At 39.9% G+C, this 15,034-nt stretch overlaps 2 protein-coding genes across 2 annotated transcripts in view; one reads left to right on the forward strand and one right to left on the reverse strand.

Annotated features, from left to right (window-relative positions):
* The window catches only part of Gyc32E (Guanylyl cyclase at 32E), a 28,727-nt gene extending 17,247 nt beyond the window's left edge, over positions 1-11,480 (forward strand). The window contains exons 4-22 of the mRNA XM_090157482.1: positions 1,441-1,741; positions 1,813-1,965; positions 2,039-2,214; positions 2,289-2,309; positions 2,387-2,501; positions 2,583-2,713; positions 4,604-4,703; positions 4,771-4,840; positions 5,038-5,410; positions 6,454-6,558; positions 7,603-7,674; positions 7,889-8,057; positions 8,854-9,003; positions 9,069-9,258; positions 9,332-9,472; positions 9,689-10,056; positions 10,121-10,219; positions 10,289-10,383; positions 10,450-11,480. Coding sequence (XP_090013608.1) covers positions 1,441-1,741; positions 1,813-1,965; positions 2,039-2,214; positions 2,289-2,309; positions 2,387-2,501; positions 2,583-2,713; positions 4,604-4,703; positions 4,771-4,840; positions 5,038-5,410; positions 6,454-6,558; positions 7,603-7,674; positions 7,889-8,057; positions 8,854-9,003; positions 9,069-9,258; positions 9,332-9,472; positions 9,689-10,056; positions 10,121-10,219; positions 10,289-10,383; positions 10,450-11,256 — 3,636 coding nt within the window. The 3' untranslated portion in view covers positions 11,257-11,480. The remainder of the gene's footprint in view (positions 1-1,440; positions 1,742-1,812; positions 1,966-2,038; positions 2,215-2,288; positions 2,310-2,386; positions 2,502-2,582; positions 2,714-4,603; positions 4,704-4,770; positions 4,841-5,037; positions 5,411-6,453; positions 6,559-7,602; positions 7,675-7,888; positions 8,058-8,853; positions 9,004-9,068; positions 9,259-9,331; positions 9,473-9,688; positions 10,057-10,120; positions 10,220-10,288; positions 10,384-10,449) is intronic.
* On the reverse strand, positions 11,443-13,856 carry LOC149932819 (uncharacterized). The gene is made up of 9 exons (XM_090157483.1): positions 13,709-13,856; positions 13,507-13,648; positions 13,276-13,447; positions 13,141-13,211; positions 12,880-13,080; positions 12,593-12,818; positions 12,378-12,532; positions 12,107-12,323; positions 11,443-11,574 (listed from the first exon to the last, which is right to left on the reverse strand). Exons 1-9 carry the CDS (start codon positions 13,770-13,772, stop codon positions 11,533-11,535), a joined length of 1,290 nt encoding a protein of 429 aa, XP_090013609.1. The 5' UTR covers positions 13,773-13,856; the 3' UTR covers positions 11,443-11,532.
* Between the last annotated feature and the right edge of the window lie 1,178 nt (positions 13,857-15,034).

The raw sequence follows: 15,034 nt of genomic DNA on the forward strand, positions 1-15,034 counted from the left end.
TGATGTATACACTCCGCAACGCGTTCGTCGAGCCAATTCATATCCAGAACTATCATTCGTTAAGAAGCTACGGCGAACGACAACGGAAGGAAGAGTCGTTTCTCTCGTAAACGAATTTGAAGGTTTCTTCTTGACTTTCGAGCGCGCTTGTTTATTTTGGAATGGGTCATTGCGTTATATCAAGCCCGCGTCCTATACGGCTTGCCCGCGACTGTACGCCGTATTAACAAGTAAGGAATTAGTCGGGGCTTTTCGCTCGTAGGAGGTCTCTCTTCACTCACTTCTGTCAACGCTTCGTAAAAGGGCTTCCAGCGGCCCGAGTTCCCCCACCTCACCACCTCAGAGACGAATTTATAAATAGTTTCAGCCTCTCAAACTTCCTCTATTTTCCATCATTCCCCCAAAAAAAATGCTTTATCGCGTAGCACTATTTTATAAATTTTGTAGCTTCTTCAATGTCCGACTTAGGTTGGACGTGGGTGTATTGGCGTATAGGAGCGGTGTAGGTTGGTAGAAGCGAGATTGGATGGCAACGAAGAAATATATTTTGGTATTTTAAAAGATATTCATTGTCACTTTCTATAAATATACTTAGTCATTCCGTGTATCGTAAATTATCGGGACGTATTACGACTAAAGTTATTACTCACTAGACTAACAAACAATTTGAAGCCGCCATAGTTTCTTTTTTTTTTGTACCGGTATAATTTTGTACGTTACGAAACGTTTTTTTGTTCTTTGCCAATTGAAAAAGTTTTGTCAGCCTACTTTCGTAGTATATTACTTTCTAAAAATAACTCTAGCTATGGTCTCGTTTCAGTTTGTTTACGGTTGGCTGCGTCAAAATAGACATCGGTAGATTGTTTCTGGTATCCAAGGGCGCGCGTAGATCTTAACCTTAGCCTTGCCGATAATCCTTAACGAGATATGACATCTAATAATATTGAAAATTTTAGCTTGGCCCTCTGGTCGACAACTTAGCGTCTAGTCGCCAATGAGAACGGCGGTGACCTTGTCTCTTCTCATTGTATTTCGTCCAGTTTTCTTATCCAGATGCTCCAACCGAGCCGTTGCTTTCCACGTCTACGCTCTCTATTAAAAGTCGGTCGGAACCCTTACTCCTTCCATCTTTCCAAATGCTTATCGTCTGTCTTCGAGTGTGTTTTAACCATTTCCCTCGCCCGTTTTCCCCAGCTGCCTAGCCCGTTCCCATTCCAAATACTTTCCCGTTTCCCCATCTTCCCGTCGCGTCGTCCGCGCTTATTTTGAGCGCTAGACTTCACTCATTAAGAAATTTTAAGCCGGCTAATAAAACATTATTCAAAATAATAAACATTTGGAAAAGATTTTCCATTTAATAAGATTTCATGCAAATTTGACTCATTGTTTATGTTTACGTACAAGCGCAATAGTTACATTATTTCCTCCGTTTTCCTCCAGAAATGTTCGGATCGCAGAGTATCGGATAAAGGCATTTACAAAACATTCGCCCGAACCTTGCCTCCTAGTTTCAAGATATCGAAATCAGTCGTGGCTTTGCTTCTTCATTATCACTGGACCAAAGTAACTTTGGTGGTATCTACCAATTCGGCGGACAAACAAGTGGAAGAATCACTCAAGATATTAGCCCAAAATCATACTATAAACATCACCGATACGGTTTACTTGCCCTCCAATTACGTCTCCAAGTATAACAAAACCCTTAAACGCGTGGTTGAGACGACTTACATGAAGACCCGAGGTTTGTTCCATTTTGTTGTTCCGTAACTATGACCTGGACGAATGTGATCGAATCCCGGTTTCTCGTTCCAGTGTACGTTCTCTTAGCCGACACTTTGGTTTTGGCCGATTTTGCTCGGCTAATGGACAGCTACGGATTGTTGAAAACGGGAGACTACGTCATAATCGCCGTTGAAGAGGAAGAGTATTATATTCCCGGCAAGGATTTCCAGTACATTCGCCCCAGTAAGTATATAACCGTCCACAATTTCAAGATAATGGTATTTATTTTAAGTACTAAATGTTATTTTTTGTAAAGTAACGGAAGCCGTGAAGAACAACAACGAATTCGACGTCATGCCATTCCGATCCGTTCTGCTTTTGACCCCGAGTAGTCCCAGCAATCCCAATTACGAGCATTTTCAAGACGAAGTCATCAAGTATTGCGCCGCTTCACCTTTCAACGTCCCATTTCACCCCGTTGTTCGCTTCCCGGTAAGAGCGTAATTAACCACCAATCCAAATTAGTGGCCGTATTAATATAATTATCGCGTGCCGTTGTTCTTTAGACGCCCATTTACGCCGCACTGGTATGGAATTTCTTATTCAATTACTACTTAGTTAGACAACTCTCGTGTTAAACTTTTCCGATTCTTATCCGCGTTAGGCTTTTGACGCGGTGTTGATCTACGCCAGAGCGCTGACCGAAGTCTTAAAACGAAACGGATCAGTATACGATGGCGAGGCCATTGTTAATTTAATCCATTCCAGATCTTACGAAAGTAAGATTAATCCTCTCATTCGTCTTCGGTTGATGGTTCTTTCGTTAACGGCCGACTCCGTCACTCGTCTCCTATTAACAGGTGTCATTGGGTTCAGCGTTCTGATGGACGAAAATGGCGACGCAGAGGGAAACTACACCGTCTTGGCCTTGGTTGATCGTAAAGCTATGATGCCCGTTGGACGATTTACCCAAAACGATAAGAAATTGCCGGTAAGTAACGGCAAGAACGAATTAACGTTACTGAGTATATAACCACCTCGTGTTTTACGGAAGAAAAATAATAATAATAACAATAATCAGCCAGGCTAATACCCAAGGCACCACCTTAGGCCCAAGTCATCTAGCGACTTATAATGCCTTTAAACAGGTGGCCGGGTTACAATTCGTATTGGAGTGTGGTGGCAAGCCCTTCATGCCACGCGAGCCAACAGCTCCCTACACTTACAATTACCGTTAATCTAGACAAGTTTTTATGGAAAGAGGAAACCGAAGAACTCGGTTGAAACCCCTTAAACCAGTGGGGAGAGAACTTGCAAACTCAACGCGGAAAGAGTAGCTCCGAGTTTTTACCCAGTCCCACATGTTGGGATCGAACCCGGCTCCTCTTGCTGCGAGGTGAAATCGCTAACCACTCCGACACCTGACGACTCTATTCTTGTCTGGGAGTGGCAGGCGCTCTCTCTCTCCCTCTATGCGGAGAGTATCGTCCTTAAATCTCGAAATCGGGGGGGGGGGGGGGTATATTTGAGCCCAAATATTCTTCGCTAACGTGAATTCATTCTTGGTAACAGTATGTCTATATGGAGATGGTAATGTTGAAAGGAATCGTAACAAATGTAAATAGGCAGATAAAAATCTTCGACTGAGGCATATTCTAGCTCTCATCATTTTATGATAATATAAGGCCTGTTTGATAACACGAAAATCGAATTTTTAACAACATAACTGCGTAAAAGCTGTCAAATTTATTTTTTTAAAAAGACGTGAACTACTTTTTATCACGGCGTTATGCACATTTTGATAAAATTTCCGTTAACAAGTACGGGTAGTTAAGTTTGCCGCCCAAAGAGCTCACCGAATTAGCCGATCCAGGTCCGAGACTTTATCCGTTTATTTACTTTTGATCATAATAATAGCCAATGGAAAAAAAGACATAAAATAAACAAGCATTTCGAAAGAAAAACAATATTCTTTTAAACATAATTTGCAAGTCTTATTTCTTTACAATAATATTGCTTTGACGAAAGTAAATGACTTAGTTTAGTTTCGAGATTTTTTATTTACAAAAAAAATTAAGCCCAGTTTGGAATAATTTTACATCTTATCAATATTATCCAAACGTTAACCACGTTTCACTTAACGTTTTGGCTCTTTGGGTTAAAAGTACTTAGGTTTGAATATAAACAATCGAATTGGTTTCAGACGCGTTTTCTTTCCTCGCAGCCCACAGGTGATGGAATGGAAATTTCTCAAATTATCTTTTCCGAGAATCCGTAATACACATCGCGTGATGACTATATGGTGCTTTTTGGCTCGCCGTTCAAATGCCCCCTTTCTTCTCGTTAAAGGGCCCTGTTATAACGGCTGGCGCGATTCGCACGCTTATTGTCGTTGCAACGTAATGCGAACTAAGTGGTGAAAATGAAAAAAACCTTTTATCGTATAAGCGCGAAGAATTTTCCGAGTTTTTCTCCCAGAAGAAGAGAGAAGACGGAACAATTACTTAGATCCGAAGTCATGTCCGCGCTTACGCTACGGCGGAGGAATACGCGGCGTAATATCCCAATAGGAGAAAGTAGTCGATATCAAGTCACTTTGGTCCTACAAAAAAACGGAGCCCCAATTTGGTGGATGAAGATAATATGAGGAAGTACTGAGAAAATGTCTAGGTGGAAAATAATTGGGATTCCATTGAAGAAAATAAAGTTCATTTTCTCGAGCAATATTTTCCTTTAATAAGAAGTCATTATCATCTTTAGTCGCTCTATTATCAATTAACTAAAGGTTTAATCAAAAGTATTATTAAATATAATATCTTCATTATTGTAATTAGGTCGCGAGAAATCGAAGGTTGTTTGAATTTTGGGATCTTCCTCGTAGGTTTTTCACTTGGACCACGAAATTGACTGGATCACCGGTTCACCGCCGAAAAGCGAACCAGAGTGCGGATTCGACGGAGAATATTGCCAATCGAAACCAGGTATCATTATTTTGCGGATTAGAACTGTAATTATCCCATAAAAAATTTGAACAAACTGGTCTTTCAGATTGGCGTTTGGTGATTATCTGTTTCGTCTGCACCTACGTGGTGGTCGTCATCGTATTCTTCGTGTTCAGGTACGGGTCCTACGCTTTATCCATTATATTTTCGAATCGCGCGTTTTCGGGCCAAACAGCTGGGGAAGATTGTTGACGTCATTGCCGGTCGCCTAGATTTCCGCGCGTGGCTATTCCCGAAAATAAGTGTCCCGGAAATATAGTGGTTTTCCAAAGAAAAAATTCGAATTTGAAAGGAAACAGCTTTTTCTCCTTAGGCATTACCGCTACGAGCACAAGCTGGCTTGCCTTCTGTGGAAAATAGACCTGAAGGATGTGGTCGTACTGTGCACGGACTCTGAGTACAGCCTCCAGAACTTTAAAAATACCGTCAGTTGTGGCTCCGAGACGGAATCGTTGCACCAAGAGACGGCGACGACGACGGACAGCGAGCGAACGTCGGTGGACGGCTTCCGCTTTCTGCAGGACAGAAGCGTCACCAAATCCGGAAGCAGCTTGGGGGCTCGCTGGCGCTGGGGAAGTAGAACGCCATCGACCGTCGGCTTCTACAAGGGCAATGTCGTTTTCATCAAGCACGTCTACAAGAAAAACATCGATATCACCCGCAGTCTCCGGAAAGAGATGATCCAGGCAAGGAAATGTCGTCTTTCCTATTTTTACAATCACGTCCTTCTTTCAAAGCCAACCCTCCCACGCAACGTAGTGGGAGGTTTTGCGAATAGTTCTAGCCTATAATTCTAGTTCATTTGGGTAGTTTTTGATATACCATATTATCGCGTATTTAACGAACTAAACTCATGCCCCTGGTGGGTGACTCAGTCATAACACTTTGGTGCGAAACTCTTATAACACTTCTACAAGCGTTTTTGACAATTGATGTTAATTTACGCGTATTTATTTAAAATACTAATATAAATAAATAAAATAACTCACACAAGTATGACACAGAGCGATTGCGTAATTGAACGTTTCGAAACATGAAACTCGTTACTTCCTGTTACCTTGGTTTTTTAAAATTACTGTCAGCGTAATTTGGTAGCGATAAATTCGAGCTAAAACGCGTTTATTATCAAATTCGACAATCATTCACAAACACACCAGCCCCACACAAGGAGAACGCAGCTACCCTTTAAACCCGCTAAGGCAGTGTTGTGTACAACTTTCATTGGACGACCCTTTACGCTGAACGTTTTACGGGCGGGGGGAAGACAATTTCCGAATTTTCCCTTCCGATGGCAGCAGGTGCTAAAGCGTCTAAGTTCTAACCAATGAAAACTGTACACAATAAAATTCACGACTTTCGTTGATTTGCGTTCTCCTGTGTTTGTTGCTCCTAGTTGTAAATAACAACATTTTTTTGAGTTTCCATAGGAATAATTAATTATTACTTTTCAAAAGAAAGATTTATTTTAAAAATAGTTTAAATTTTGACTAAGCCTTGATTGCTTCGTTAAAAAGAGTGACAGTGACGATTTCTCGCGCATGACAGTTCCAGAGACTAGTAACGACTAGTGGAAAGTTGTTAGTCCTTAGCCACGTTATGATTTATGCGGTCATTGGCGAAACAAAACTATCAATAAAAGTATTAGCGTTAGGAGTATGGGAAGTGTCATACTTCTATTATTTCGTTACTTATGATATAATATATTTTTATATATTCAAAAAATAAACAGATTCGCGAAATGAGACACGACAATATCAACCCTTTCATCGGGGCTTGCGTGGATCATCCCAATATTTGTATCATTAGCGTATTTTGCGCCCGTGGCAGCTTAGAGGTAACTATCATCATAATCCTATCATAAGGTCCCCACAAGCAAAGGTCTAGGCCAATATTTTACGATCACATACCCGTTATTAAGAGGTAGGTATTCAAAATCTGCACCTCCTAGTGGCTACGTCCCCAACTATGCATTTCTGAAATAAATTTCACGAAATGCATTATGAATGCGCACAAGCCGTGCGCGAACGTTTTTAAACCTAGAATCACGCGGAAGAAATCTTCGCCGCGAGCCCTTAGCACCGTAGCCAAGGCTTATTCGCAATTTTATCGCTTTAAAACTTAAAATTAACACTTATCTTTGCAAAATGATTCATCAGAACCTAAAACTGGCTAGTAGAAATAAGAGTTGCGTTTCTGAAGGTATTTATTTTTCAAATTGGAGATTTACACGCGTTTTGTGTAGCATTTATCAACCCGAACGTGGCTGCTCTACCAAGTAAGATAATAGGTATTTAAGATGTAGAAATTTTTAAAAAGATGTCGCTACTGCCCTATCGTCGTACGTTAATTTTCTTCTCTCCAGGACAACGCCGTTACCATGGGCCTCTATGGTAGACCTTTACTTATGGGGACCTTATGATAGGCTTATGCTTTCATCTATAATAACGGTTATCCGTATATGTATACACACACTTGGAATGTCTTTGGAAGACTATGGTGGTGGTTTACAGTGAAAATTTTACTCGCGACGTGCTATAAGGTAAACCCGGCGCGTAGTCGATATTTAGCTTTGTCTCGAATTAACTTAAATAAACAACCTAAATACGTGCAGAGGTAGCTCAGTGTCGTGAAGAACATGACGTTTTGTATAAGATAGTGGAGTTTATTATGTTAATTTTATTTCCGCTGCGCGTCTCCTTAGCGACGGCATCCACAGCCATTGAATTTGAAAAAATACGCAACGTCTTACATCCGACGTTTCTAAGCATTTGAAGCGCGGAGGCAATGGATGTTAGACAATCCAAGTGTAGGCGTATATAGTTTCCTGGTAGTACTGATCCAAACTATGATCACCCGTATGTTTCCGTTCGCATTATAGGACGTGCTAAAGAACGAAGTGTTGGATCTGGATAATATGTTCATAGCGTCGCTAGTATCGGATCTGATAAAGGCAAGTAGCTTTTCTTTCTCCGTATCGTTTCGTCGTTAGGTCTATTTTCCTTCAGTCTCCGTTTCCCGGAATAGTTTCCTATGACCTAATTACTAATGAACGCGGATTGAGACGAACTCCGATAGTCCAGAGACAAAAGGCGCGACTGATTTTAGGCGATGGGATATACGCCTATAATGCCTTCGGTTGATTTACGTCCTCTCTCTCTCAATAGGGAATGATCTATCTGCACGACAGTGTGATTATCTCGCATGGCAATCTCAAATCGTCCAATTGTTTAGTGGACAGTCGTTGGGTCTTGCAGATCACCGATTTCGGCCTTCACGAGTTCAAGGCCGGCCAGGAACCGGCACCCGCCGAAACCGAACTGCGAAGGTTAAAAGGTAAACTAAAATCACTTTCTCAAAAGTTCCAATTTTCGTCTGGACTCGTCGTTAGGTGATTCCGAAAAAGATCGCACGTCCAAAAAATTAACTCATTTATATATGTATTTGTCAATATTATATTTCAGAATCACCTATTATAGTACGTCGAGTGTTAATTTAACCACCCGCGTTTCGATCTGGAGGTATTAAATTATGAAGTCAGATGTTATCGGACGGATCGATCGCGAGATTGGCAATTACGCGACTACTTAGTAATCTAATGGCTTCGATAACTGAGTTGGTCCAAGTTCAGTAATTTGCTCCGTGTTCTTACGACACCCACGCCCCTTTTCCAACTGCTTACCAAATTTGAAGATCTACTAGCGTTCTATCTAACCTCCGATAAATATAGGTCTAAAAGCTATCCGGGTTTTAATATAAATCGAATTAGGCGGAAGCCACGTTCGATTTCGATTACTGCTGAAATAAAAGAGTTGTGAATGAAAGCGCACCGTAGAACCTCTTTCTAGATTTCCCTTTCTTTGTCTGGGAATGAAGTAGGGGTAAACGGTCTTTCTGTCTTGTTCTAAACGAGATTAAATGGAGCGCCGAGATAGATTGACGCGAAAACCGTGCTTTTTTAAACGACCTGGTGGGAACGGGGGATAAAGATTTTTTAAATGGCTTTCGTGTCCTTCTAGGCTAGGCGGACAATGCTATTCCTTACACGTATCCATTGTTTCGATCCCCTAAAACGAGCCAAATGTTAAATAGTTCCACCAAACGTCTAAAGTTTCGTTTCTTCATATTAAAGGACTCCAATGGCGAGCTCCCGAACTTCTACGCGCTCTTCATCCTCTGCCTCGTGGATCTCAAAAAGGGGACGTATATTCTTTCGGGATAATCTTGTTCGAAATCATAGGAAGACAAGGACCGTGGGGGAACAACGCTCCTACCATTAAATGTATTTTTTTCTCAATCTCTTGAAAATCTCGGAAACCTAAATGGACATTTTCATTTATTTATCAGGCATTTTGGAACGAGTCATATCGCCTCGTTTGAACAAAAACCAATACTACCGACCACCCGCCAGGGAAAGGCTGGCTAATTGCTCTGAGTATATCATTACTTGTATGGAAGAATGCTGGGACGAAGACCCAGAGAAAAGACCCGATTTCCGTTTCATAAACTCTCGCCTTCGAGAAATGCAGGCCGGATTGTAAGACCGCCCGAAACGGGATTTTAGCCTACAATACTCCTATTCTCGTCCATTACGAACTTTGTATCTATAGGAAGCCCAACATATTTGACAATATGATGACGATAATGGAAAAATACGCTAGTAATCTAGAAGGATTAGTTCAGGAAAGAACTAACCAGCTGATGGAAGAGAAAAAGAAGACGGAAAATCTGCTTTTGAGGATGTTGCCAAAGTAAAGGCTGCCTCCCCCTCCCCTCTCTCGTTTTTTTTTTTATCTTATCCAAAGCTCATCAATCATTATTCTTAACCGAGTTTTAAAAGATAAGAAGGATGGGATTAAGAATGATTGACGATATAAAATATTTAGACCTAATTTGATATAAGGTTTATTTTAGAATAGAGAGCCGAAAACCTTCTATTTTTTAACCTCGATTCTTTTGTTTTAAAGGCCGGTTGCGGAGCAATTGAAAAAGGGTCAACCGGTCGAAGCCGAGAGTTTCGATTGCGTTACCATCTACTTCAGCGACATCGTCGGTTTCACGGAGATTTCCGCTCTTAGTACCCCTTTTCAAGTGGTCGAACTATTGAATGACCTTTACACTTGCTTCGATTCGATCGTGGGTCATTACGACGTCTACAAAGTGGAAACTATCGGAGACGCTTACATGGTGGTCAGTGGCCTGCCCATACGCAACGGCGACGCTCACGCTGGCGAAATCGCGTCTATGGCTTTGGTCTTGCTCGGTGCAATTCGAAACTTCGAAATCAAACATCGTCCCCGAGAAACGCTCAAATTGAGAATCGGGATACATTCGGGTAGGCTTGAATTGTTTGCTTTCGCCTTATTGAATTTCTCGGTTTTTAACTTGACCCACTTCAGGGGGAGTTGTAGCCGGCGTCGTTGGCCTAAAAATGCCAAGATACTGTCTTTTTGGAGACACTGTAAACACGGCCTCGAGAATGGAGTCCAGTGGAGAAGGTAAATGCCCGATTTAGGTCGATTTGAAATCTTTCCAAGTGTATGAAACAATGAGACGATTTTTTGCAGCTCTAAAAATACACGTCAGCGAGCAGTGTAAAGAGATCCTGGATAAACTAGAAGGGGGATACCAATTAGTGGAGAGAGGAATGACGCACGTCAAGGTACATGTCAAATATTTAGATTTTTGAAGTTTCGTCCTTTAATTTGGCTCTAATTTTATTTAATAGGGCAAAGGAGAAATGAGGACGTATTGGTTGGAAGGAAAAACGGAAAAGTCAATTTTTCATCGTCGACGCATTCATTCGTCCGCCGATTCGACTGGAGTGGAAAAGACCGGCTCAATTTCGAGTGACCCGCATCGCGTTGCCAATGTCGATACGGATTGTATCGAACAAACCATTCAACCGGAAAATATATCTAGATACCCGTCGAACGCTTACGAATCGAACCACCAAGCTAACTTATATAATGCCAATGTGCTTCAGAAAAATTTCAATAACAATTACCGCCGTTCTTCGGGAATCGGCCAGACTATCACGCTGGGACGCGCTACCAAACATACTCCGAATGGAAGTAGCCGAGACGTAGATGTAGGCGACCATAGTTATTTGCTAGCCGACGATCTCGAACACGAGTCGGAAACTCCTCCTAACCCGGAGAATTTGCTGAAACCGCCCTTAATCGGTGATAAATCCATTTTGTATTTGAACAATAATCACAACGGCCTGACCACCTTTCAAGATCTCCTCTCGACTACGAACAACAACACCGTCGCGAACTCGGAAAATGTGCTCATTAACTCTGGAAGTTGTTTTAACTTGTTTCACGACTACAAACGGGCTTTGAAGGAGCTGAATCCACGCCGGCCGCGGTGTAGCTCCAACGCTACGCAAGGGTTCTGGCACGGAGCGCCCATTCGTTTCGTCGGGGACTGCAACGTTGCTAGGGCCGGCGATAGGACAGTCCCAATTGGCTACAGGTCCGCGCCCATCATCACCTTCAGGGATAAATCTCTCACCAAAGACATCGCGTAACTAGAAAATCATTTTACTGACCGTTATTTTTATATATTCTTTACATAGGGTATTCCCTGGGCGGTTTAACCCTTTGACATGTAATACATACTTGATTCTTGTAAAGAAAAAACATTTTTATTGTGTATAAACCAGTGGTTTAACAAAAATGCTACAAATATAACTTTTATCACACTCAAGTTGTAAAAAAGTCTACATACAGAATATACAATAATTTCTTGGTGTACTATTGTACATGTACATTTTATTTTAATAAATATAACTCGCAATTAAATATTAATAAACACAAGTATCTTTACTCGATACAAATCTTTTCTCCTATAAGATAATAAAATTTTTACCTTGACAAATTATATGTATAACCATATGTAACATAATCACTCATAAGTATGCCATAAAAGCATTTTCGTTAATGAAACCTTGTTCACGGGATATGACGTAAATTACGTCACTTACAACTCCGTGACGAAATACGCGTCATCAACTTTACTGATGGGAAACGGAAGTTAGTGAGAATTCCTCGCGCGTTTCTGGCTTTGCCCATGTCAAGTTTAGTTCGTGCCTGGCGATCACATGATTTTATTTCCATGGTAACCTTTTCATTAGCGCAAGGATTATAAGCATTTTTGCATTTTTGGGTCCGCTTAATGTATGTTCCGCGTGAAACAAGGTTTCATTGATTTTTTTTCAATGTAAATGTTATACAGAGGCATACTTATGAGTAATTATGTTACATATGGTATAACTAAAAATTTATATATACAATGTGTATAGATGAAAAAAAATGGTAAAATATCACAACTCTTAATTAACATATTTTAGGTTATTAATAAAATTTTCATTTTCCAACCTGTGTAAGGGTTCTGGATTCAGGGTGGGTTGGAGCTCGTTTCCTTTCTCCCTGGACCTGATCTAGGTGGGTGTGAATAATTCTGCTGTTCCTTTCCAAAGATTTGCGTAATTCTCTTTCCGCAGAGATTAATTTGTTCTCTTGTTCCTTGCATTGTTCCAGAGAAACTTCCAAAGACAGGAGGATTCTCGCCAAAGTCTGGCTCTGCGTTTTCATCCTAATAGTATATATATGTAAATATTGCGTAAAAGACGACTTTTTAAAAAATTACTCGTTTAGAGGTTCATCGTCTAATATCTCTGATGGCGGTTTCAAATGGAATTTTCCCACTCTTTTCAAGGCTAATTCTAATTGCCTGTTATGTTTCTCAATTTCACCTCTGAGATTAGAAATTCGCTTTCTAGTAGTGGATAAATCATTGGATACCTGCAGGATTTATAATAATTGGTATACCTTAAAGATCAATTTTAAAATATGATAAATTACGTGAGTTAGAACTGTAATAGCTTTTTCTCTTTCAGCCTGAGAAGCTCTACTATCTAATTGAATTTTTTCATTAGCTTCTTGCCACGCAAATGTAATTTTGGAAGAATTCTTTTCACAGATGTCTTTGACTTTATTACGAAATTTCGAAGATTCGGAAATTATATCAGAAGCCCTTTGCAAACCCCTGGAGATTTCTTCGTACCACGGTCCTCCCACACTTTCATTTCTGGATAATATAAATCATTTGATATTGATATTATCTTTATTACTACCAAACCATGAATTACCGAATATTAATTGTAGATTGGCTCTCGGAGTGAAATTGAAAGTTATCATCTTTTATAACATTGGCAATTAAAGGCAAATTTTGGACTGAAAATCTTTCGGTGGGCAAACTAGATATAGATTGGCATTGCAATGTTGTAGCGAGAGATGACACCTTTCTCTCAAGATCTTGAATTAAATCAAACTCAACGTTGCAAAGAGCCCTTGATAAAAATTAATATTATAAACTTTATTTTTACAATGAAAATGATGTTTAAATTAACTGATTTATCTCATGAACTTCTTTTCCAAGTTGTGCCAAAGTTTGACTGCTTGAAAGGAGCAGATGATACTCCTAAAAGAATTTTCAGGAAATTATTTTATTGAAATTGCACATTATATACATTAGCTTTATTTACATTTGATAAAGCTTTATCGGTGTCATCTGCAGGATTTCCTGCCCCTTTAAAGTTACCAAAGAGTCGAAAATCTTTGCATTTCTTTACAGACTCAAGGAGGCAGTTAATGTGATTGTGATTATACTCAATTGCGTATAAGCAATGGTGAATTTTTGCTTTCTCCTGTCCCACACTTAAATGTGTTTTTTAAGTAGTTTTTACAGATTTTAGATAAAATAAGTGTATAATTACTTTTCTAAAGCTTTGTCTAATTCGTTCTTCCAAAAAAGGAGTCCTTTTTGGTGGTTTTGAAGAGATGTTTGTACATTGTGTTCGTTCGATTTAGAAGTCTTATGGAAATCTAATATTTTGGAACGCTCCTTGAAATTAGTTTCTGCAAAAACATTTATCAAAGTTACAGAGATAGATTGATATTGGCAAAGGCAAAACAGACCATTTAAAATTGAATTTAATTCTTTTTTATGTTCAAATATTTTTATGCTCGTAAATTCATCCATTATCTTTTGTACGCGATTTATAAATCAGCCCAATTAGGTTTATCCCTAAAAGAAGCCAATTTGATCGTTAGGCCTTTGGTTGTCAAAATGAAGAGTACAGTAACTGTACACAAGTGGAGACATAAGGTTATGACAGACAAAAGCAGATTCAGACGACAGAAAACCATTTCGGCTTTCATACCAGGGTGAGAAATAAGGATTTTTCTTAAACTGGACCTGAGCCAAGGTAGTTTAATTAAAAAACTGGCCACTGGCCACTTACCATTTTTAACCTTCAAAATCAGGCTTTCATAATTTATGGTCAAATTATCTATTTTTTATAATATGCGCTATAGACCCTTCACGAACAAGCCTACTGAGTGAGAGACTGTTAATATTTCTTTTTGCTAACTGCTAAATTCGCTTCTTCTATACTATGTAGAGTGCAGAGGCAGCAGAGTAGACATACTCGCGACACTCTGGGTACGTTCAGCAGAGCTCATCGGACGTCATGATAGTCATCGGTTACTCACCGAAGTCATCGGCTGGAAGAGTCGGTTTTTCCGATGACTGACGTCATTTCTGACGTAAAACTACTATAAAAGCTACGGCATTTTAAAAAACACCGATGACTGAATAAAAGCGTTCAGCAACTTACGACGTAATTATGACGAAAAAGCTCATCGGTGGAAAATTTCAAATCCATCGGGTTTTTTTCAGTTGACTGCTGCTGAACGTAGCCCCAGTCACCCACCCATACACACACAATTGACACAAGGCGAAGCACGCAGCATAGAAGCAAAGACCAAACAATTTTAGAGATTAATATAGAATTTTTTTAATGAACTAAAATCTTGAATGGAAAAATCTTTGAATTAATTCAGTGGTCACCAGGGCCACTAACACCCCAAGCATTTAATTTTTAAACTGGCCCAGCTCAAGGTGGGCCCAGCTAATTTTTAAACCGGCGATTGGCCTGTGATAGTGCCTTATTTATCACACTGTTTCACACCGAAATATATTTCAAGTGGGACTATTATTTGACTCCTGATGAAGGATTATTATTTTGTGCCTATTTTTGAGTCTTGATTTCGGTTTTGTAGTCTATCTATCTACTTCAGCAATTTTTTGGCGTCTGTTTTTCTATGTATCCATTTCCACTTTCGCTCTGAATAAAAAAGTTTTTCAAACATCATAGAAATTTTATACTCCTACCTATCTCGCTCAGCCGATGTTTCCACTGAGTCTCCGATGATCAACGTGACGTCAAAACCGGAAATAAA

Source organism: Leiobunum rupestre, chromosome 8 (genome assembly GCF_980474605.1).
Source record: "Leiobunum rupestre chromosome 8, qqLeiRupe1.1.hap1, whole genome shotgun sequence".
Taxonomy (NCBI): Eukaryota; Metazoa; Arthropoda; class Arachnida; order Opiliones; family Sclerosomatidae; genus Leiobunum; species Leiobunum rupestre.

What these genes read in the sequence shown, in the direction of transcription:
- LOC149932819 (XM_090157483.1), bottom strand. Translation starts at nt 13,772, where the DNA reads ATGGATGAATTTACGAGCATAAAAATATTTGAACATAAAAAAGAATTA. An exon ending in ATTAAATTCAATTTTAAATG is followed by an intron (nt 13,649 to 13,708) that starts GTCTGTTTTGCC and finishes ATGTTTTTGCAG; the next exon opens with AAACTAATTTCAAGGAGCGT. An exon ending in TTAGACAAAGCTTTAGAAAA is followed by an intron (nt 13,448 to 13,506) that starts GTAATTATACAC and finishes AACACATTTAAG; the next exon opens with TGTGGGACAGGAGAAAGCAA.